Source organism: Brachionichthys hirsutus, chromosome 12 (genome assembly GCF_040956055.1).
Source record: "Brachionichthys hirsutus isolate HB-005 chromosome 12, CSIRO-AGI_Bhir_v1, whole genome shotgun sequence".
Classification (NCBI taxonomy): Eukaryota; Metazoa; Chordata; class Actinopteri; order Lophiiformes; family Brachionichthyidae; genus Brachionichthys; species Brachionichthys hirsutus.
In genome coordinates, this window is record NC_090908.1 from 7,657,740 (window position 1) to 7,676,619 (window position 18,880).

At 48.9% G+C, this 18,880-nt stretch overlaps 1 protein-coding gene across 1 annotated transcript; it reads left to right on the top strand.

Annotated features, from left to right (window-relative positions):
• The first annotated feature begins 1,810 nt into the window (after positions 1-1,810).
• Positions 1,811-9,487, top strand: heg1 (heart development protein with EGF-like domains 1). Its single transcript, XM_068746530.1, has 14 exons — positions 1,811-1,817; positions 2,347-4,171; positions 4,658-5,133; positions 5,738-5,851; positions 5,928-6,050; positions 6,626-6,729; positions 6,835-6,890; positions 7,101-7,261; positions 7,610-7,744; positions 8,266-8,308; positions 8,411-8,448; positions 8,581-8,668; positions 8,855-9,032; positions 9,131-9,487. The coding sequence occupies exons 1-14, from the start codon at positions 1,811-1,813 to the stop codon at positions 9,272-9,274; spliced, it is 3,492 nt and encodes a 1,163-aa protein (XP_068602631.1). The 3' UTR covers positions 9,275-9,487.
• The last annotated feature ends 9,393 nt before the right edge of the window (positions 9,488-18,880 follow it).

Sequence of the window (18,880 nt, forward strand, 5' to 3'; positions counted from 1 at the left end):
AAACAAAGCAGCCGCTTGCATCAAACGTCATAAAATACTACGACATTTGTTCCTCTGGAAGGTGGAGGTGGTGTTTATTTGTAATTAATTGATTATACACTATGATCTATGACTTGTATACGTACAAGATGTAGTAAGTTAAGATGCTCTTACATGCTTTTACTTTTTAACGTTTTGTAATTTAGTATCACTGTCAGTAAATTAATTTCCGCCGCTTCAGTCAGATGCGTGTTTCTTTGAGTCATGCTTGACTCAATCAAACTGGGAGCTGCCCAGAAGGATTCTACTGAAACAATGGGATTACTGGTATAGCGCGAAGACAAGGAGTAATTATGATAGTGTAAAAACGATTCACTTCCTTCAGCGTGCTTTCACCCGGATTCCCTGTTCCTGGCCTGCACCATGTTTTCAGATCCAGTCATCTGGGGAAAAAAGTTCATGAGCAGTTTTTTTTTATTTTTAAAGAGCAGCACAAGTGAAAATGTGAACAAGACAAGGTGCTAACTGTTGAGAGCGGAGAGAAAAACAGCAGAGGGCATGGGCGTGTCCACCTCCTGTTGCCTACCCCACGCTCCGCTCTGAGCCAGACAGGATCCAGATTCAGAAAACAAAGTGATCCAGTTCCGTGGGTGACCTCGACGCTCCGTCGGTTTTGGATGGTGGCAGTTAGGATGCTTTCCAGCTCTGAGGGTTGTACTCTGTGGGCTTGTGCTGTCACGGAGACCGGCCACATTGCGGGCTGTCAGACAGCAACGCCATCAGATCAGAGGAAAACCTTCAGGTCAAAGAGGGTCCTCACCCTGACTTCGTTCCCCCCCGCGTGTCATTCATGCGTTTCTCTCACGTGCGCTTGATATTCCGAGGCATTGCTTCATCCTTTGGAAGGCTCTCTATTTCACTTTCACATTGCACTCGTCAACGTTTACATATGAACAGTTGATCATGTGCAACGTGGAAAAAAGGTGCCTCGCAGTGGTGACTAATGACATGTCCTCCAGGCTCTACGGTGCACTTTCAGCGTCAGTCAGATAATTCCGGCTTTGGTCCACGTAAGAGCGGCCGCTGCTTTGATCCGCTGCAGTCTGCACCGATTGTATTTAGTCTGTAGTGTCTTTTGTGTAATCCTGCTAATGGGCAAACACCATTACCTTTCGGCCAAGCGAACTATTCACCATTTAAATAGTGGTAGTAATATTTTGCTTAACCATGACGGTGTACAAAATAATGACAATACGCGTGGGGGGGGGGGGGCATTCCAGGGACCGATGTCGTTGTAACCTCTCTCGTTGCACCGGGGTTCTCGCTTGCATACTCTAACGATGCTTTACCTCAGCAATGTTTTGGTCTTTTTTTTTTCTGACTCCACAATAATTTGGAGCGATGCTAAATAAAAGCTCTCCAAAGACTCTTAACATGAAAACACGCCCAAATCTACGGTGAGAGTTTTCGGTGAGCCTTGTGCTCGCACAGCTTTAGGAAGGAAGTGGCCGAGTCCCAGCAGAGACAGTCAGCGCCACATTTAGGACCTCATTCCTTTGTTCGAGTAGACAAGACCGGCTGCCAATTGTTCTCCACCCAAAACCGTCGCCTCTGCTGCAGGCTTTTGACAGCATCTTCCTCCTCGCTGCTCAATGTGCCCAGGCCAGACTCGGCCTGCTGAGCGCCCTCTGATGGCGAGAGCTGGAAGTAAGCTTCATGGTTACCTCCTCCGAGGCGGCGGTTACGCAATCACCGCCGTTGGTTTGTTTGTCTGTCTGTTAACGACATAACTCAAAAGGTTACTCACAGATTTTGATGAAATTTTCACGAAATGTTTGGTACGTTATCAGGAACAGATGACTACATTTTGGTGATTATCCAGAAGAGATCCTAGATTATGGATCACTTTGAAATTGTTGTTAACGTTGCTGTCAATGAAGCTTCAAAATTTGTTCCTCAATATCTCAGTTGATTATTGACCGATGTTTACGGAATTTGCAGGGTGGAGCCCTCAATCTTGCCACCGAATTTCATCTGGATTGCGGATACTGTCGCAATTTTTCAAAAAATAGGGGTACACATTGCATTTAGCAGGATTACTGAAAAACTGCTGGATGGATCTTGATGAAAAAGAAATCTGAAGATGGATCTTGGTCTAACTTAGACCCCATCAAATTTGAGAGTGATCTGCATACCTGGAGCCTGGATACCAAAAAATCTGGATTTTGATTCTAGTTGAGCAGCTGCTGTAACCCATAAAAGTGTCCTGCTTTTATTTGGTGTTACCCTTGAATCTGAATAATTACAGAAGCATCAAAGGGTTTCAGTGTAAAACTTATTAACATTTTCATTTATTTTTTCCCACAGGCACTGAGCAGACACAAAGCTTCACAGAAACAAGTAGCAGGTCACCAGAGCCCCCACTCACCTCCACCACCGAGGCCAGCCGCAGCTCCACCAGGAGCAGCGGCCCCACCAGGAGCAGCACCACCAGGAGCAGCTCCACCAGCAGCAGCCCCACCAGCAGAAGCCCCACCAGCAGAAGCCCCACCAGGAGCAGCCCCACCAGGAGCAGCAGCCCCACCAGGAGCAGCCCCACCAGGAGCAGCAGCCCCACCAGGAGCAGCCCCACCAGGATCAGCAGCCCCACCAGGAGCAACAGCCCCACCAGGAGCAGCCCCACCAGGAGCAGCAGCCCCACCACCAGCAGCACCACCAGGAGCAGCAGCCCCACCAGGAGCAGCCCCACCAGCAGCAGCCCCACCAGGAGCAGCAGCCCCACCAGGAGCAGCACCACCAGGAACAGCAGCCCCACCAGCAGCAGCCCCATCAGGAGCAGCCCCACCAGCAGCAGCCCCACCAGGAGCAGCAGCACCATCAGGAGCAACACCACCAGGAGCAGCAGCACCATCAGGAGCAACAGCCCCACCGGCAGCAGCCCCACCAGGAGCAGCAGTAGCCCCGCAAGGAGCAGCAGCAGCCCCACCAGGAGCAGCAGTAGCCCTACCCGGAGCAGCAGCCCCACCAGGAGCAGTAGCACCACCAGGAGCAGCAGTAGCCCCACCAGGAGCAGTAGCCCCACCAGGAGCAGCAGTAGCCCCACCAGGAGCAGCAACAGCCCCACCAGGAGCAGCAGTAGCCCCACCCAGAGCAGTAGCCCCATCAGGAGCAGCAGCCCCGCAAGGAGCAGTAGCCCCGCAAGGAGCAGCAGTAGCCCCACCAGGAGCAGCAGCACCACCAGGAGCAGTAGCCCCGCAAGGAGCAGCAGCCCCACCAGGAGCACAAGCAGCACCATCACCACCAACACCAGCAGCAGTACAGACCAGAAAGGGTTTGTTAGCACAGATCCAGTTTCAGACACCTCCCCCATTGTGTCCCGGGAGTCTAGTTCCTGGGTGTTGATTGAGGAGGCCAGAAGCCCCCAAGACACCACCCTTCAACACGGAGATGCCTCGTCCTCAGTGTCTGACATGTCTGTCAGCATTAACAGCACCTACGCCTCCACCGCCATCAGTCGAGCTGGGGAGAGGACCCTGCTGTCCGTCACCTCCTCCAGTAACAGCACCTCCTCTGCCTTTTCACAGAACTCCAGCGTCCATCACGGTACCTGGGGTCTCTCTGCTAGAACTATCGAGACAGAGGACCACACCCCATCCACAAGAACTGACAGCAGGGACACAACTGACCAGCACATGACCCACTCCACGAAGGGGTACCTTTCAGAGACCGGGAGCCCGGAGTGGTCCAAAGGAATCCCAAGTTTAACTGGACAAACTAATGCCACTCAGCATCTTAACAGCTCAACATCGGAGGAAACCTCCAAGTTGGCACCTCCTCTCAGCGTGACAGAGCTCAGCACAGACCGATCGCAAGTGTCTGTTTCCTCCACAACTCCCTTCACCTCATCTCCAGAAGGTCCTACAAACATCTCGGGGACAGGCCAGGAGATGGGCTCAAGTCTTCAGACCTCTTCAGAGTCCCCTAACGGAGTCCACAGCTCCAGTACTACAAGCCAGGTGGGCTCTGAGGATGCTTCAGCGCAGACGACTGAGCAAAGCGTGGGTTTAGGTCTGACCACGGGACTTCCTACAGTCGGCTTTGGTACACCTGAACGGACGGAGTCTCTGACAGACACCCCGGTACCAGTTACCGACGTCTTCCTCACCACTCGACCTGTCACTGTCACAGAAAGGTACGGAAATGTTTAATGTTCAAACTGATCAACTGTCGTTCCTAAACCTGTAGGCACATTTCAGGATCAATGATGTATAAGCTACTCATGCCATGGCACTAACACACCCCCATACCATCACTAATGCTGGCTTTGCTGCCCCCCCCCCCAAAATAAATCTAGATGATCGTTTCCCTCTTTAGCCTGGAGGTGCCCCTGATTTCCCCAAAACTATTTGAAACCAGGATTTACTGGACTGAATGACACTTTTCCACTTTTGGGTCAGTCCAGCTCAGACGAGCTCAGGTCTAGTATTTCTAGATATTTCTGGATATTCTCTACATGTAAAAGTTGCTTCACTTGGTCCGAACCTCGTATCAAATGCAGCTTAGATTAGACCCAGTTTAGCCCCTTCATGCCCCCTGCTGACACTTGCATGGTTATAATGTACGTCTCGAGGCCCATTGGTTCTCAGTGCTCGTTGGAATTCTTGCTGCTCTTCCACAGACGACACATAACAGAAGAAAACACTTTCAAAGCCACCGACGCAGTCGCCACCTCTGCCACGTCTCCCCTACCTGGAACCTCATCCGCTCAGCTCAGAAGCACGACCGGCAGCTCTGCTCTAGGATCCCCCACCGAGGCCCCCACCCTGTACGGGACACCCTCCGTCACAGTCTCCACACGGACCAGTGCAACGCCTCCTACGCAGGTCACGCTGTCCAGCCGAACCCTGGAGCCCACGGCTGGGGTGGCCGTCCCCACCAGCGTTGCCACGCTGCAAACACAAGCAAGCACAGTCACCCTGGGGATCCCATCCGTTTACAGCCAGCCCTTCACCACCAGCCACCCTCAGAGCACCCCAGCCAAGACCACAAAGGCTCTGCAGACCACTGGGAGACAGACAGACAGAGGATCCACGACACCGGAGACGGCAAAATCATCCACTGGCGTCACGACAACCAGTGCGCCACTTCTTCCAAGTTAGTAGATGAAACTCTTCCTTCCTTTTTAGCGTTCTCGTGTGACGTGTTGTTTTCAGTGGAAGAATGTTTCTTATCTTCCGTCTGAGAGCCGAGCGTGTTCCAGTCTCTACTGCCGCTTACTTTATGTAACCAACATGCATCAAATAATCAACGAGAGACAAAAGTAGACCAAACAAGATGAATTGTAATAAATAAAATCCCGGACTCGTTACCAGCAGGACTTTGACAACACACAAAAACACAAATCATATTTTCAATACAAAGTTTTAACACAACTCTATGATACAGTCCAAAATCGTCCCATGCATATCTTTGAGCTGCAAACCTTTCTAAGCATGCATCCATCTGTTTTTCTCATTTGATCAGGCTCGTATCATGTAAAGTTAGTATTGACGATGAATTGTATAATAACTAAACAGTTCAGCTTTTCAGCTGCACAACTGCAGAATCTTCACATTTCTTTGCCTTAATTATATTTATTAAAAAGCCATCCTGAAACAGGTGAAAACAGTGTAATGATGATGACATGACTTTACTGGTTCTAGATTTCAGGGTTGCCATTTCTGTTTTTTTTCTGATTAACTCCCTTCTTTAGCTGCAGGAAGCCCATGCGTGTCCAACCCTTGCATGAATGGAGGGACGTGCGTGAGCAACAGAGGACATGGGTTCACCTGCCACTGTCAGCAGGCCTGGACAGGACCGACTTGTGCCCACGGTGAGACTCTCTTCTCTGCGTATTCAGGTTGATGGATTCACTGAAGCCCCTTTAACTCTAATATTTACCCATCTAGATGTGGATGAGTGTGAGATCGACCCCTGCCCCGCCAGCTCTAGCTGCGTCAACACACCAGGGTCCTTCGGCTGTGAGTGTCCGCTCGGCTTCAATCTGGAGGACGGGCGCACCTGCAGCAGAGGTAACTAGAAAACGACAATCAGAGATTGCAGACCCTCGCCTCCAATAGACTATTCGATCTTGTGAGACAGTAAACAGGGCTTCCGGATCAGAGGGGCCAAACCTGCTCTAGCTTGCTGCTCCGGAACGTACTACAAGACACTTTCTGGACTCTTTTTCCCATCATGCCATTCGTTTCCCTCCCTCTTAAAGTGACAGCACAGGCACAATTCCAGATGAAAAAATAATTTTAAAATCTGAATCCATATCCGGATCAACGCCATTCTCGGGGAGGACCGAGCCACGGACAGAACCTTGCTTGTGTAAAAATTTCAAGTCGATTGGGTTCCTAGTTTTTGAGTTATGCGCTCGGACAGACAGACAGACAAACAAACAAACAAACAAACAAAAACAAACATACAAACACACCCAATTGCAATACCCTCGCCTCCTCTTCGGCGAGGGTAAAAACCCATTTAATGCATAACAACTGCAAATAAACAATTCAGTTCCAGTTACTAAATGAATCAGAGCACAGTGTTGAACATTTCTGTAGCTAAAGAGCTTCTCCTGATTGTAATTGTCTCTCCTCTGTAGCCAAAACGTTTCTGGGAACGTTTAGTGTCAACAGGCGGCCGCATGACCCTGTTGTCTTCAAAAGCACAACGGTGCATGAGATCCAGAGAGAAATCGTCCACCTGGTGAGAGGCAGTCCGCGTCAGTGCGTCCTCGCACTTCTGACAAAATCTCCACGAGACTCGGGTCTGTTCCGCCTAATGCACGCCGTTCTCTTGTCCACGCCTCAGCTCAACGCTTCGCTGTCGATCCTCCCAGGTTACAGCCGGTCGTTGCTGAGCAAGAAGTAAGTTCTTTCTTTCATGAAGTCATCACATTTCTATATTTTATTCGGTGCTTTTTCTTACAATTTCAAAAATCACACAAGTACAATCGAGAGTGTCTATAATTGGACAGTAACAAAAAAACAAAAAAAAACATATTTTGGAGATTAAAAGATGCAGCATGAACATCTTCCTCGCACCGACGTCTCTATGAACGTCTGATATCTCTACAGAGGGGAGGGCGGGCTCCGTATCTCAGCTGTCAATATGTTTTCCATCTCCGCTGATGTGACGAGCGCTGAGGTTTCCGACAGCATCCAGACGTCTCTCAGCAACTGCAGCTCCTCATTGGCTCACTGCTGGATGGTCCTGCACCACAAGATCACCTATCGTGGTAAATGCAACAGCAAACATTAAAATGAAAGGCTTCATCTGTATCTCTCCTTTTGTTTTCTAAATTTAATAGTTGTCATAAATTCAAATGATGCAGCTGTATGTGTTACATCCACCAGAGGGAGCACTTTGGCCATAAATAGCATCCGCTCAAATCTTTTCATGTTGCATTTATGACAAAACTAAAACAGTTGCACCATCCAAATGAATGAATGAATGAATCCTACAGCAGCAAAGGACAAGGAGGGCTCTGATCTCTGATCTCGTGTGTGTATGGCAGCATTTATTTATTGGGCTATTCTTTTGTTGTTAAAGTTATGACTAGTTGTGCGTCCATCTTGTGTTTCAGTGGAAAGTTTGTGTGTGGCTCAGAAGACTCAGTGTGATGCAGAGCGCTCCACCTGCACAGATAACAGTGGCACAGCCCGCTGCCAATGTCTCCCAGGATACTACAAACACAACCCAGATGATCTGTCCTGCTTAGGTAGGGAGTGGGGAGGGGAGTGTTTATATGTGGCCCCACCCACTAAGACATCAGAGGCGCTCATTCACAAATCTATCCAAATATTGATTGTGACGAGCTGGAAAGGCAAAATTATATCAGCCTGATGAGAACTGATTAAACTGCTCCACTATTTTTTATTTTAAATGTGCATAAACTTCCAGCATCAAATCAGCATCAGAAGGACGTCACACTTCTGGTTAGAAATCAGAATCAGGTTGTTTCGTCCCACATCAGCGGGACATCAGGCTTTAGTACTGGGCAGACGTTCAGATATCAACAACAAACAACAACAAAACATTAATGACTTTCAATTTAAAACATTATAGAAAGCTATTAAAATGTGGTGAGTATGAATTTTCCAGGTATTAAAAATAGTGTGCTATAACGATTTTATTATGTTCGCATAATAATAATAAAGTATCTTGAATCTTGAATCTTGAATCTATAAATAGTCGGTGTGTTGGTCTTGTAAATCTTTATTACTGAACATCTTGTTTCAGAATGTGGGGACGGCTACAAGCTCAAAAACGGCACCTGTGTACCGTATGTTCAAGTTTATTTGTTTGTTTTATGTTTTTTTTTTTACCTCAAACTGAATTACTATATATTAATATTATAGATGATGATTCTGTGTCCACTGGGCAGGTGCGCGTTTGGATTTGGAGGATTCAACTGTGGAAACTGTAAGTAGCGATATAGACCCTTAACACACAAAATACAGCACTTCAATATTTAATATTTTCTGTCAGCTGACGTCACAAAGAAAAATTTGCATAATGCTTTCTTACGTTTCATGCTATTGTTTCACACTGCAGTTTACAAGCTGATCGCGGTTGTGGTGTCGCCTGCAGGGGGCGCTGTGCTCCTCATCCTCATCATTGCTCTCATAGTCACGTGTTGCAAGTAAGGCTTCTTTTTTTATTTTATTTTAAATCGGTGCCGCAGCTTGCTGTGCTCTTAAACTGATCAGCTTTTCAATCTAATGATCTGAGAATGTAGATTAAAATAAAATAAAAAAATCCTAACTTGAAAGATCAGCTCACCCAAAGTACCAAACATTAACCTCATTTAAATGTTTGATTGCCAAAGGAGAGACAAGAATGATATCAACAAGATCATTTTCAAGAGTGGAGACCTGCAGATGTCGCCGTACACAGACTTCCCTAAAAGCAACCGCATCTCCACGGAATGGGGCCGAGAGACCATCGAGATGCAGGAGAACGGCAGCACCAAGAACCTGCTGCAGATGACTGACATCTACTACTCGGTAAGGAGACAAGTCGTTGACAAGTCAGCTCATTTTGTTTTCCACGTAGAAAGTGTCATTGAAATAAAGGTGATGCGTTTCTGTTTGCGTTCCCTCAGCCCGCTTTACGTAATTCAGACCTGGAGAGAAACGGCTTGTACCCATTCCCTGGCTTGCCGGGGTCTCGCCACTCGTGTATCTACCCGGCTCAGTGGAACCCCTCCTTCATCAGCGACGACTCGCGAAGAAGAGACTATTTCTAAGCTGCCCCACCCAGAATGCCCGTTCGCACAGACGCGTAAACACGTACGCTGAATCCTTCCATCTCTTACCCCGACCACGGCTGCCTGTCACAGTGAAAATGCTCAACTGTGAGCTGATGGAAATGAGTGTGTGTGTGTGAGTGGGTTAGTGCGTGTGCATGGCATGAAAGTGCACACTTTTGCAAGTAAAATGTTTTCTGAGTGTTCTCTTGTGTGACCGTTTCAGCGTTTTTGCATGCTGTAGCTCATTTAATTTAACTCGTACGTCACACTTGCTGCTGTTGCTCTAAAGACTGCTTGTTGTGTGTTTTACTGATCAACCACTGATTCAAATATACTTGACTGTAGGATGACAAACAGACACGCAAAATGGGTTTGGAGGTAGTTCACCTGTGACGGAGCGTGATGTCTGCCACCTGCAGACTGCCGCTAATGCTGCTCCTGCTTTGTGAGGCAGATTTTGTAGTTCTGCTTGAAATGTGCACCGCATTGATGCACAATGATAAATGAAAGCAGAAATGTGTTCGCTCACAGAAATGAATGTGAATTATGAACTTCAGGAATAGCTAGAAAAAAAAAACACATTTGAATTCAATCATTTAAATTTTAAAAGAAAAAAAACAGCAATGATTAAAGTTTGCGTGTGAGATGGGAAATAAATGATCCGATAAGTGCTTAAATTCCCACCCGGACTCCAGACAAGAGGGAATGCTGCGTAAAACGAATGGAAAATATAATGCAATTATTTGCACCCCCCCCCCCCTTGTGTTCTGTATCGCCAACGTGATAATGAGCCTGGCTGCCTGTCGTCCTTTTCTAAACATCCATTAAACATGTTTGTTTCATGCATGCTGATTTCAGTCAGTACATGAAAAAGCATTAGCAATTTGTCCCACGTGTTTTAAGCAGCATTTTTTTTTTTATGGGGGGGGGATATAGTTTATATGATTGAAATGTCCGTGACTGCTGAAATTAGATTTTTTTTTTTAGACCAGTATTTAGTGTAAAAATGAATAAACCACTGAAGGATGCACCGTTTATTCAAAGGTAACTGACAAACATCTTTGAAATATGATGCAAGTGTTTATTTATGAACCTGTCTTAATATTGGTGTGTGTGTGTGTGTGTCTACAGAATACTACCAAAATAATCATAACACTGAATGAACGTTTGAATGTAAAGATGTATCATATTTACTTTGCTATTTCTGACATAGAGTATTTTCTTTCTTTGTGTTTATATGATCTGTTGATTCTGGCGTTTTAGTCAGATGTAGGTATTTAAATAAAATATTTACACAGCAGTTTTTCTCCCGACTCCATTCTGCTAACACATTTCAGAGTTTTCAGCATTTCTTCAATGGTTTTCTATAACTGAAAAAAAAAAAAAAAATGCTTTTACAGCAAACTGCTAATTTGAATATAATATATATACAATAATAAAAATCTATCTATATATATACTACAGGAACAAAGTCAATATGATAAAATTATTTCTCATAGCAAAATGACTGAGAGCTCTTGACCCCCGGGGTGGGGGTCCATGTTCAGAGGGTTCAGAGGGGTCCGGGTTCCGCCGCCACGTCGCCCTGTGAGGGCCACCGGACGTCATCTGGAAAAGATTGTTTCAGGAGCCATATAAGATGGAGTTCCAACCATCTGCAGGAAGAAATGAATATCGAGTCGAGGAGAAGAGACAGACTAACCTCAGAACCGTCAAACTCTGCGATGGCTTCCTGGCGACCCGCCTTTCCAACCAGTCTGGAGGTCATGTTGATCTTCCCGATCTGGGCCAGGCCAAAATCTGAGACCTTGACATGGCCGGTGGAACTGATCAATATGCTGCAATGGAAACAGCAGAAACACGACTGTTGTTAGATTCTATGACAACCTTAAGACTGTTTGTCTCTGTTCTATGCTGGGCTACATTCGTTAGCATGTCTGGCTAACCGCCCTTCTACGACAGTCAGAGCGTTGCTACATCATTACTGGACCAACTTCCGGGTCCAAGGAGGACTTAACCCGACTGGTTTTGGAGATGTTGGAGAAAAGGCTACCGCTAAATTCTCCAGACACATCAGGGAAGCTCAATCTAAATGTAAAACATAAAAAATAAATGTAAAAACATAAAAAAATAAGAATAAATCCCAAAACAGAAACAATAAAGCTTAAATCTAATCTCACATCTAGGACGGGCTGTGGACTCACTTGTCTGGTTTGTGGTCCCTGTGGACAATCCCGTAGGCGTGGACATACTCCAACGCGAGGGTTATCTCTGCCACACAGAGACGGGCCAGGTCCAATGGAAGGGGTCCGTTCCTGCGGAGCAGACGACCACGATCACCCCCTACGCGGTCGGAAGGAGACAGAGAACAGAGACAGTCAGCCATTAGATGTGTTGGGTTCAAACGTACTCGATACATGAAGTGTTAGCGTGCGCTACACACAACACTGGTACATACTGATCAGCAACGACACACATACCTCCCATGATCTCCATCACCATGCAGCTCTCGGTCTCGGTCTCAAAGGAGCACAGCATGGAGACAATGAATGGGCTTCTGGTGAAGGTCAGAATGCCTCGCTCCAAGGCCAGCTCCATGGGGAACACTATCCAGTGCTTTACCGGCTTCATGGCAAAGTTCTGACCCGTCGCCTTGCTGCTCACCGTGGCGAAGGACCTGTACGAGAGGCAAAAGAGAACGTCAGGATCCTCTGTGACTGGAGAGAGAATCCAGAGAGTGTCTTATCTGACTCACCCAAAGCCGCCTCGACCAATCAAAGTCTGCAGCTTCCAGAGCGGGACAGTACGCCACACGACTCTAAAGACAGGAACGAGTCCAACCGGCAATAAATGCAGTCTCTCTAGAATATATTGCTGTGTGTGAGGTGAAAAGACAGAAGTCAAGATTCCCTTTGCAATCAGAAGACACTAAGAGGCATGAGGGCTCTCGCTGCCCCCCCCCCGTGCCATCTATGACTGAAAGAACTGAACAGTGCATACCTGATGGAGAACCTTCTTCAGTCGGTCCTTCAGCTCGGTGCAGAACTGCAGGCTGGCCTGACCGCTGTGGACGGTCTTACCACATTCTTGGGCCAGCTGCACGAGCTGCAGGTGAATGAAACGCACGGCGCTCAGCCGGAATGCGCTTTCATCCATATTGATGTCAACGGACTCTATTGACATGAACGATAGCGATGAGACTTTGTCCGTCTTCTGTCCTACGAACCAAACACATTGATCGTGCCATCTGCATCATCAACAAGAAAACGTATGACTTTTGTCAGACACTTCATGGTATTCATAGCAAATGTATGCGTGATGTTGGTGTGAAGCAGACGGGGAGGACTTCTGATCTGACCATCTTCAGTCAGGTCACATGGTCAGATGTAGAATATTTAAACAATCTAGGACCATATTTGTGGGTTAGATGGAGCATGTGTTTCCAGCAGCGAGTTGGCAGACAGAAATGTGACAACTTTAGAAATCATTGTACAGTAAAGTAGTACCTCGACGACATACGAGTGTTCCGAGACACGCGCAAACCGGCCAGCAATATTTTGATTTGAGACGTACGAGTGATTTGAGTTACGAGCTCAGTCCTGGAACGAATTATACTTGAATTATACAGGAGTGAGGCCTTAAACACCTCCTGCAGGCATGAAACGTCTGGCAGGAGGTTGGTGGCAGCTGCATCCTCCGCCGGAGCAACAGCCCGTCCCCGTCCCCGTCCCCGTCCCCGTCCCCGTCCCCGTCCGCGTCCCCCTGAAACTTCCTCTCTCAGGACTCGGGTTGGAGTTTTAATTTGAGACCTGTTCAGTTTGTAGAACTTTATTTCTAACTTCTTGTCCAGATGAGTCTGGATGTGGAGCCTCCAGAGGTGAGGAGATCTCAGGTGCAGCGGGGGCATCGAACCGACAACCGTCGCCATTATTTTTCTTTGGGTGGCATTATCCTCCATTTAGCCTGATTCACACCTCCCTGCCAACAAACGACGTCCTTCGGGAAGGTCGCTGTAACGCAGGGGTCACCAACGCGGTGCCCGTGGGCGTCAAAGTGCCCGCAAGGACCTTGTGAGTCGCCCGTGAGCCATGGTTTCTCAAGAGTTTGTATAAAATAAAAGACTTCTGAACAAGTCAAATCTGTCCCCTACCTTGTTAAAACGTTGTTAATAATTGGTGTGAGTAATCATTAAACATGATCAGTGTATTTACATAGATGAATATCATTAATGATTAATGGTACAGTGAGCAAATGTTTTATTTCAGAAGTGTGTATCAAACTGGTAGCCCTTTGCATGAATCGGTGGCCAGAAAGTAGCCCTCGGCTTCAAGAAGGTTGGTGACCCCTGCTGTAACGTATGACGCGCTAGTTGAGTGACTGCTTCGCCTGTCGCGCTGTTGTTGTTTGTCCCTGTGGAGTTGCCGTAGGGCAGAATAAGTAAAGAAAATGGCTCCCTGCTAAACACGGTGTCAGAAGAAGTCTGTCAAGAACAGTCAAGAAGAACCCAATTATGGCGTCTTCGCAGTTTGAGCACCCGAAGATCGACTGGGAAGCCCTGGATATGTGTAAGGAATTTGAAACATTCCGCAATCATGTCACATTTGTCTTGGAGGGACCGCTCTCCGAGCTAACGGCGAAGCAGCTAGCAGCTAGCAGGCTGGCACTCGAGCTTTTCTGTGAACTTTCTCTTTCTTCTGAGCTGTGGACCCATGAACCTCCGGAGATCGGCTCCGATATAAAACCGCTCTGGCGGACTCGCCCCCCCGACATTCAGCCTCTGATGCCGCCGTCGCTGCGCGGGCATCTGGAGGGACGTCTTCAACATGAACGTGGACGAATGGGCGTCGTTGCAGCCAGCATGCTGATGGACTGGGGCGCCCGGGGGAGGGCGGTTGGCCATCAAAGCCTTGGCGCTTTGGCATCAAAGCCTTGGCGCTTTGATGTCCAACTGACATCTGACTATTTAAATCCCAGTTCAGGCTGTCAGAACCTCATTGCGTTATTAAACTCGCAGGTGCTGTATTGTTATTCGGTTGGTCTCAGATTAGTATTTGTTCCAAGTCAGCAATGAAGCAACGAAAGGCCCTGGACGACACATGTCCAGCAGGGAACAGTGACCCGATGGGCGACGGCCCGGATCCACACGGTAATTTGCACCATTAGCTCATTTTTGTACTTTTACAGACTTCAGACCTATTGACTCTGATCCTGGTTCTGTAGAGGGAGATACCCAGGGGAACAAGCCAGAGCAGACCCCGGCAGCGACCCCGCGGCCGCTGCAGAAATGCAATATCTCTCCCGTGGAGACCCCGGCTCCCCCGCGGCGGCGGCGGCGGCAGCGGCGACGCCCGCTCCCTCCCGCGGAGATCCCGGATGAGCCCGCCGACACCCCGGCTCCCATCTCAGAGGTAAGATAATTAATTATTCAGTTGTGTTTTTTATTTATTCATTCATTCATTTATTTGATAAGGGACAGTGCACGCTAATGAACATCTCTACAGACACGTCTAATAGACGTAAATATGCCGGATTTGAGCAAAAATGCTAATTTACATCCGCAAACATGGAATGACATTGGTTTTCGATCAAAGAAATGTAACGATTGTTTATAGTGATTCTATGATTTTGCATGTATTTATACCTGCCAGCGACCAACATGTAACGCAATATTCGATGTGTGGCAAAATCATTGAATGCAGAAATTGTGGTTTGACACTGTTAATGCAGACACACTGTTTCCTGAATTCCAAATGTGATTTTATCCACTGAATTGCATCCAAAGAAAAATTAAGATGGGTTAATTTAGACAGAAGAATTTCATGATTTACATTTTACAGTGTCAAATACTTTTCTCAGACCCAGAAATACTGCACCAACGCAGGGAAGGTGTCCAACATGCGTTTAATCTTTTCTATAAACAGACAGTCTGCAAACTCTGTTGAATGATTTTCACGGAAACCAAATTGCAAAGAGATGCAAAGAGAGTGGTCTTTATTTAAATGTTCATTTATAATCTTTGCTACCCATCTCTCAGCAACTTTAGATATCACAGGGAGGATACCGATTGGCCGATAGTTGGCTATATTTGAACTGTTACCCGATTTTAAGATTGGGGTGACTGCAGCCATTTTCCAAGATGCTGGGACAACTTTTTGTTTAAATGACAAGTTGACCATGGTTTCAATTATTGAAATATATTATATTGTATATATTAAATAGAGCTTATTAAATATTTCATTGTTTTTTTCCATTATTAGTATTCCAACAGAAATGAAATATTAGTTGTATTATGGGGTGGGATTTAATTTTCTTCTTCCCACTCCTTTTCAAGCATTATATAAAGTATTATTTGCTATTTTTGTGTACATGACCTTTGGTGTTTGTTTTGGACATATTTATTCTTGTACACGAAAAGGTATTTTTTATTTATTTAATTTTTTTTTCTGCTGGGAATAAACTAAGCTAAACTAAACCATATATGTTATTGGTGAGAGTCGTGATTCTTTGCATAATTTGAGAACATTTGTATCCAGCCCGGACATCCTTGGCTTTAGAGTTCTTTAGTGAGCCAATGTTTGAAACTTCCAGCTCTGTTATCTGTCGTAGAGAAAAAACAGGCTGTGCAGGATTAATTGGTCTGGAAGTAAGAATAGACGGTGAAAACATTTCTGATCTCCCTGACTGAGTTAAACTTACTAGCTAGGACAGTTGGACTAGTTACCATTGCATTGTTCATTTTAAGATCAACGCATTTGTTTGAGTCTTTAATGTCTTTGCCAAGTAATATATTCAGATTTTGCCAGATCATTTTTGCATTCCCCTTTGCTTCCACAATGATATCCATGAAGAATTTTGCTTTAGCCTTTCGCAGGCTTGGGTTACTTTATTTCTTAAAAATGTAAAGTTTTGTCTTTCTGTAGTGAGACCAGTTTTAAATGATTTTTTAAGTTGTTCATCTCTGTCCTTCATTATTTTCCTGCATTCATCATTTAACCAAGGCAATGGAATTCCCCTTTATGTTATTGCAGCTCCGGTGCCCCCCCCTCAAGAGTTTTATGAATAAACATGTGTTTTTCTCCTCCTTCTCCAGGGGACCAAGTCAATTCCAGCAACGACTCTGGCTGAGCCCACAGACACCCCGGCTGAGCCCACAGACACCCCGGCTGAGCCCACAGACACCCCGGCTGAGCCCACAGACACCCCGGCTGAGTCCACAGACACCCCGGCTGAGCCCACAGACACCCCGGCTGAGTCCACAGAAACCCCGGCTGAGTCCACAGACACCCCGTCTCCCATCTCAGAGGTGAGATAATCGATCATTCAGTTGTCTTGTGTTTTTAATGTTATTGCAGCTCCGGTGCCCCCCCCCTCAAGAGTTTTATGAATGAACATGTGTTTTTCTCCTCCTTCTCCAGGGGACCACGCCGGAGCTGAATGCAGCAACTCGGACTTCCCAGCGGTGGTGGTGGTGGGAGCGGAAGCGGGACCGGGAGCAGCGGCGGCGGCGACCAAAGCGCCCTCCCGTGGAGACCCCGGCTGAGCCCACCGACACCCCGTCTCCCATCTCAGAGGTGAGATAATCGATCATTCAGTTGTCTTGTGTTTTTAATCTTATTGTAGCTCCGGTGCCCCCCCCCTCAAGAGTTTTATGAATGAACATGTGTTTTTCTCCTCCTTCTCCAGGGGACCAAGCCGGAGTCAAATCCAGCAGCAACTCCGGCTCGCCCGCGGCGGCGGCGGCAGCGGAGACACAAGCTCCCAACCATGGAGACCCCGGCTGAGCCCACAGACACCCCGGCTGAGCCCACAGAAACCCCGGCTGAGCCCACAGAAACCCCGGCTGAGCCCACAGACACCCCGGCTGAGCCCACAGACACCCCGGCTGAGCCCACAGACACCCCGGCTGAGCCCACAGACTCCCCGGCTGAGCCCACAGACTCCCCGGCTGAGCCCACAGAAACCCCGGCTGAGCCCACAGACACCCCGGCTGAGCCCACAGAAACCCCGGCTGAGCCCACAGAAACCCCGGCTGAGCCCACAGAAACCCCGGCTGAGCCCACAGACACCCCAGCTGAGCCCACAGACTCCCCGGCTGAGCCCACAGAAACCCCGGCTGAGCCCACAGACACCCCGGCTGAGCCCACAGAAATCCCGGCTGAGCCCACAGACACCCCGGCTGAGCCCACAGACTCCCCGGCTGAGCCCACAGACTCCCCGGCTGAGCCCACAGAAACCCCGGCTGAGCCCACAGAAACCCCGGCTGAGCCCACAGACACCCCGGCTGAGCCTACAGAAACCCCGGCTGAGCCCACAGACACCCCGGCTGAGCCCACAGAAACCCCGGCTGAGCCCACAGACACCCCGGCTGAGCCCACAGAAACCCCGGCTGAGCCCACAGAAACCCCGGCTGAGCCCACAGACACCCCGGCTGAGCCCACAGACTCCCCGGCTGAGCCCACAGACTCCCCGGCTGAGCCCACAGAAACCCCGGCTGAGCCCACAGACACCCCGGCTGAGCCCACAGAAATCCCGGCTGAGCCCACAGACACCCCGGCTGAGCCTACAGAAACCCCGGCTGAGCCCACAGAAACCCCGGCTGAGCCCACAGAAACCCCGGCTGAGCCCACAGAAACCCCGGCTGAGCCCACGGACACCCCGGCTGAGCCCACAGAAACCCCGGCTGAGCCCACAGACACCCCGGCTGAGCCCACAGAAATCCCGGCTGAGCCCACAGACACCCCGGCTGAGCCTACAGAAACCCCGGCTGAGCCCACAGACACCCCGGCTGAGCCCACAGAAACCCCGGCTGAGCCCACAGACACCCCGGCTGAGCCCACAGAAACCCCGGCTGAGCCCACAGACACCCCGGCTGAGCCCACAGAAACCCCGGCTGAGCCCACAGACACCCCGGCTGAGCCCACAGAAACCCCGGCTGAGCCCAAAGAAACCCCGGCTGAGCCCACAGAAACCCCGGCTGAGCCCACGGACACCCCGGCTGAGCCCACGGACACCCCGGCTGAGCCCACAGACACCCCGGCTGAGCCCACAGACACCCCGGCTGAGCCCAAAGAAACCCCGGCTGAGCACACAGACACCCCGGCTGAGCCCAAAGAAACCCCGGCTGAGCCCACAGACACCCCGGCTGAGCCCAAAGAAACCCCGGCTGAGCCCACAGACACCCCGGCCGAGCCCACAGACACCCCGGCCGAGCCCACAGAAACCCCGGCCGAGCCCACAGAAACCCCGGCCGAGCCCACAGAAACCCCGGCCGAGCCCACAGACACCCCGGCCGAGGCCACCGAAACCCCGGCCGAGCCCACAGACACCCCGGCCGAGCCCACAGACACCCCGGCCGAGCCCACAGACACCCCGGCCAAGCTCACAGACACCCCGGCCGAGGCCACAGAAACCCCGGCCGAGCCCACAGACACCCCGGCCGAGCCCACAGAAACCCCGGCCGAGCCCACAGACACCCCGTCTCCCATCTCAGAGGTGAGATAATCGATCATTCAGTTGTCTTGTGTTTTTAATGTTATTGTAGCTCCGGTGCCCCCCCCCTCAAGAGTTTTATGAATAAACATGTGTTTTTCTCCTCCTTCTCCA

Bases quoted from the DNA above. Each gene is read 5' to 3' on its own strand.
- heg1 (XM_068746530.1), top strand. The intron at 5,852-5,927 runs GTGAGACTCTCT...TTACCCATCTAG, and splicing joins AGGACCGACTTGTGCCCACG to ATGTGGATGAGTGTGAGATC. The intron at 8,309-8,410 runs GTATGTTCAAGT...TCCACTGGGCAG, and splicing joins AAAAACGGCACCTGTGTACC to GTGCGCGTTTGGATTTGGAG.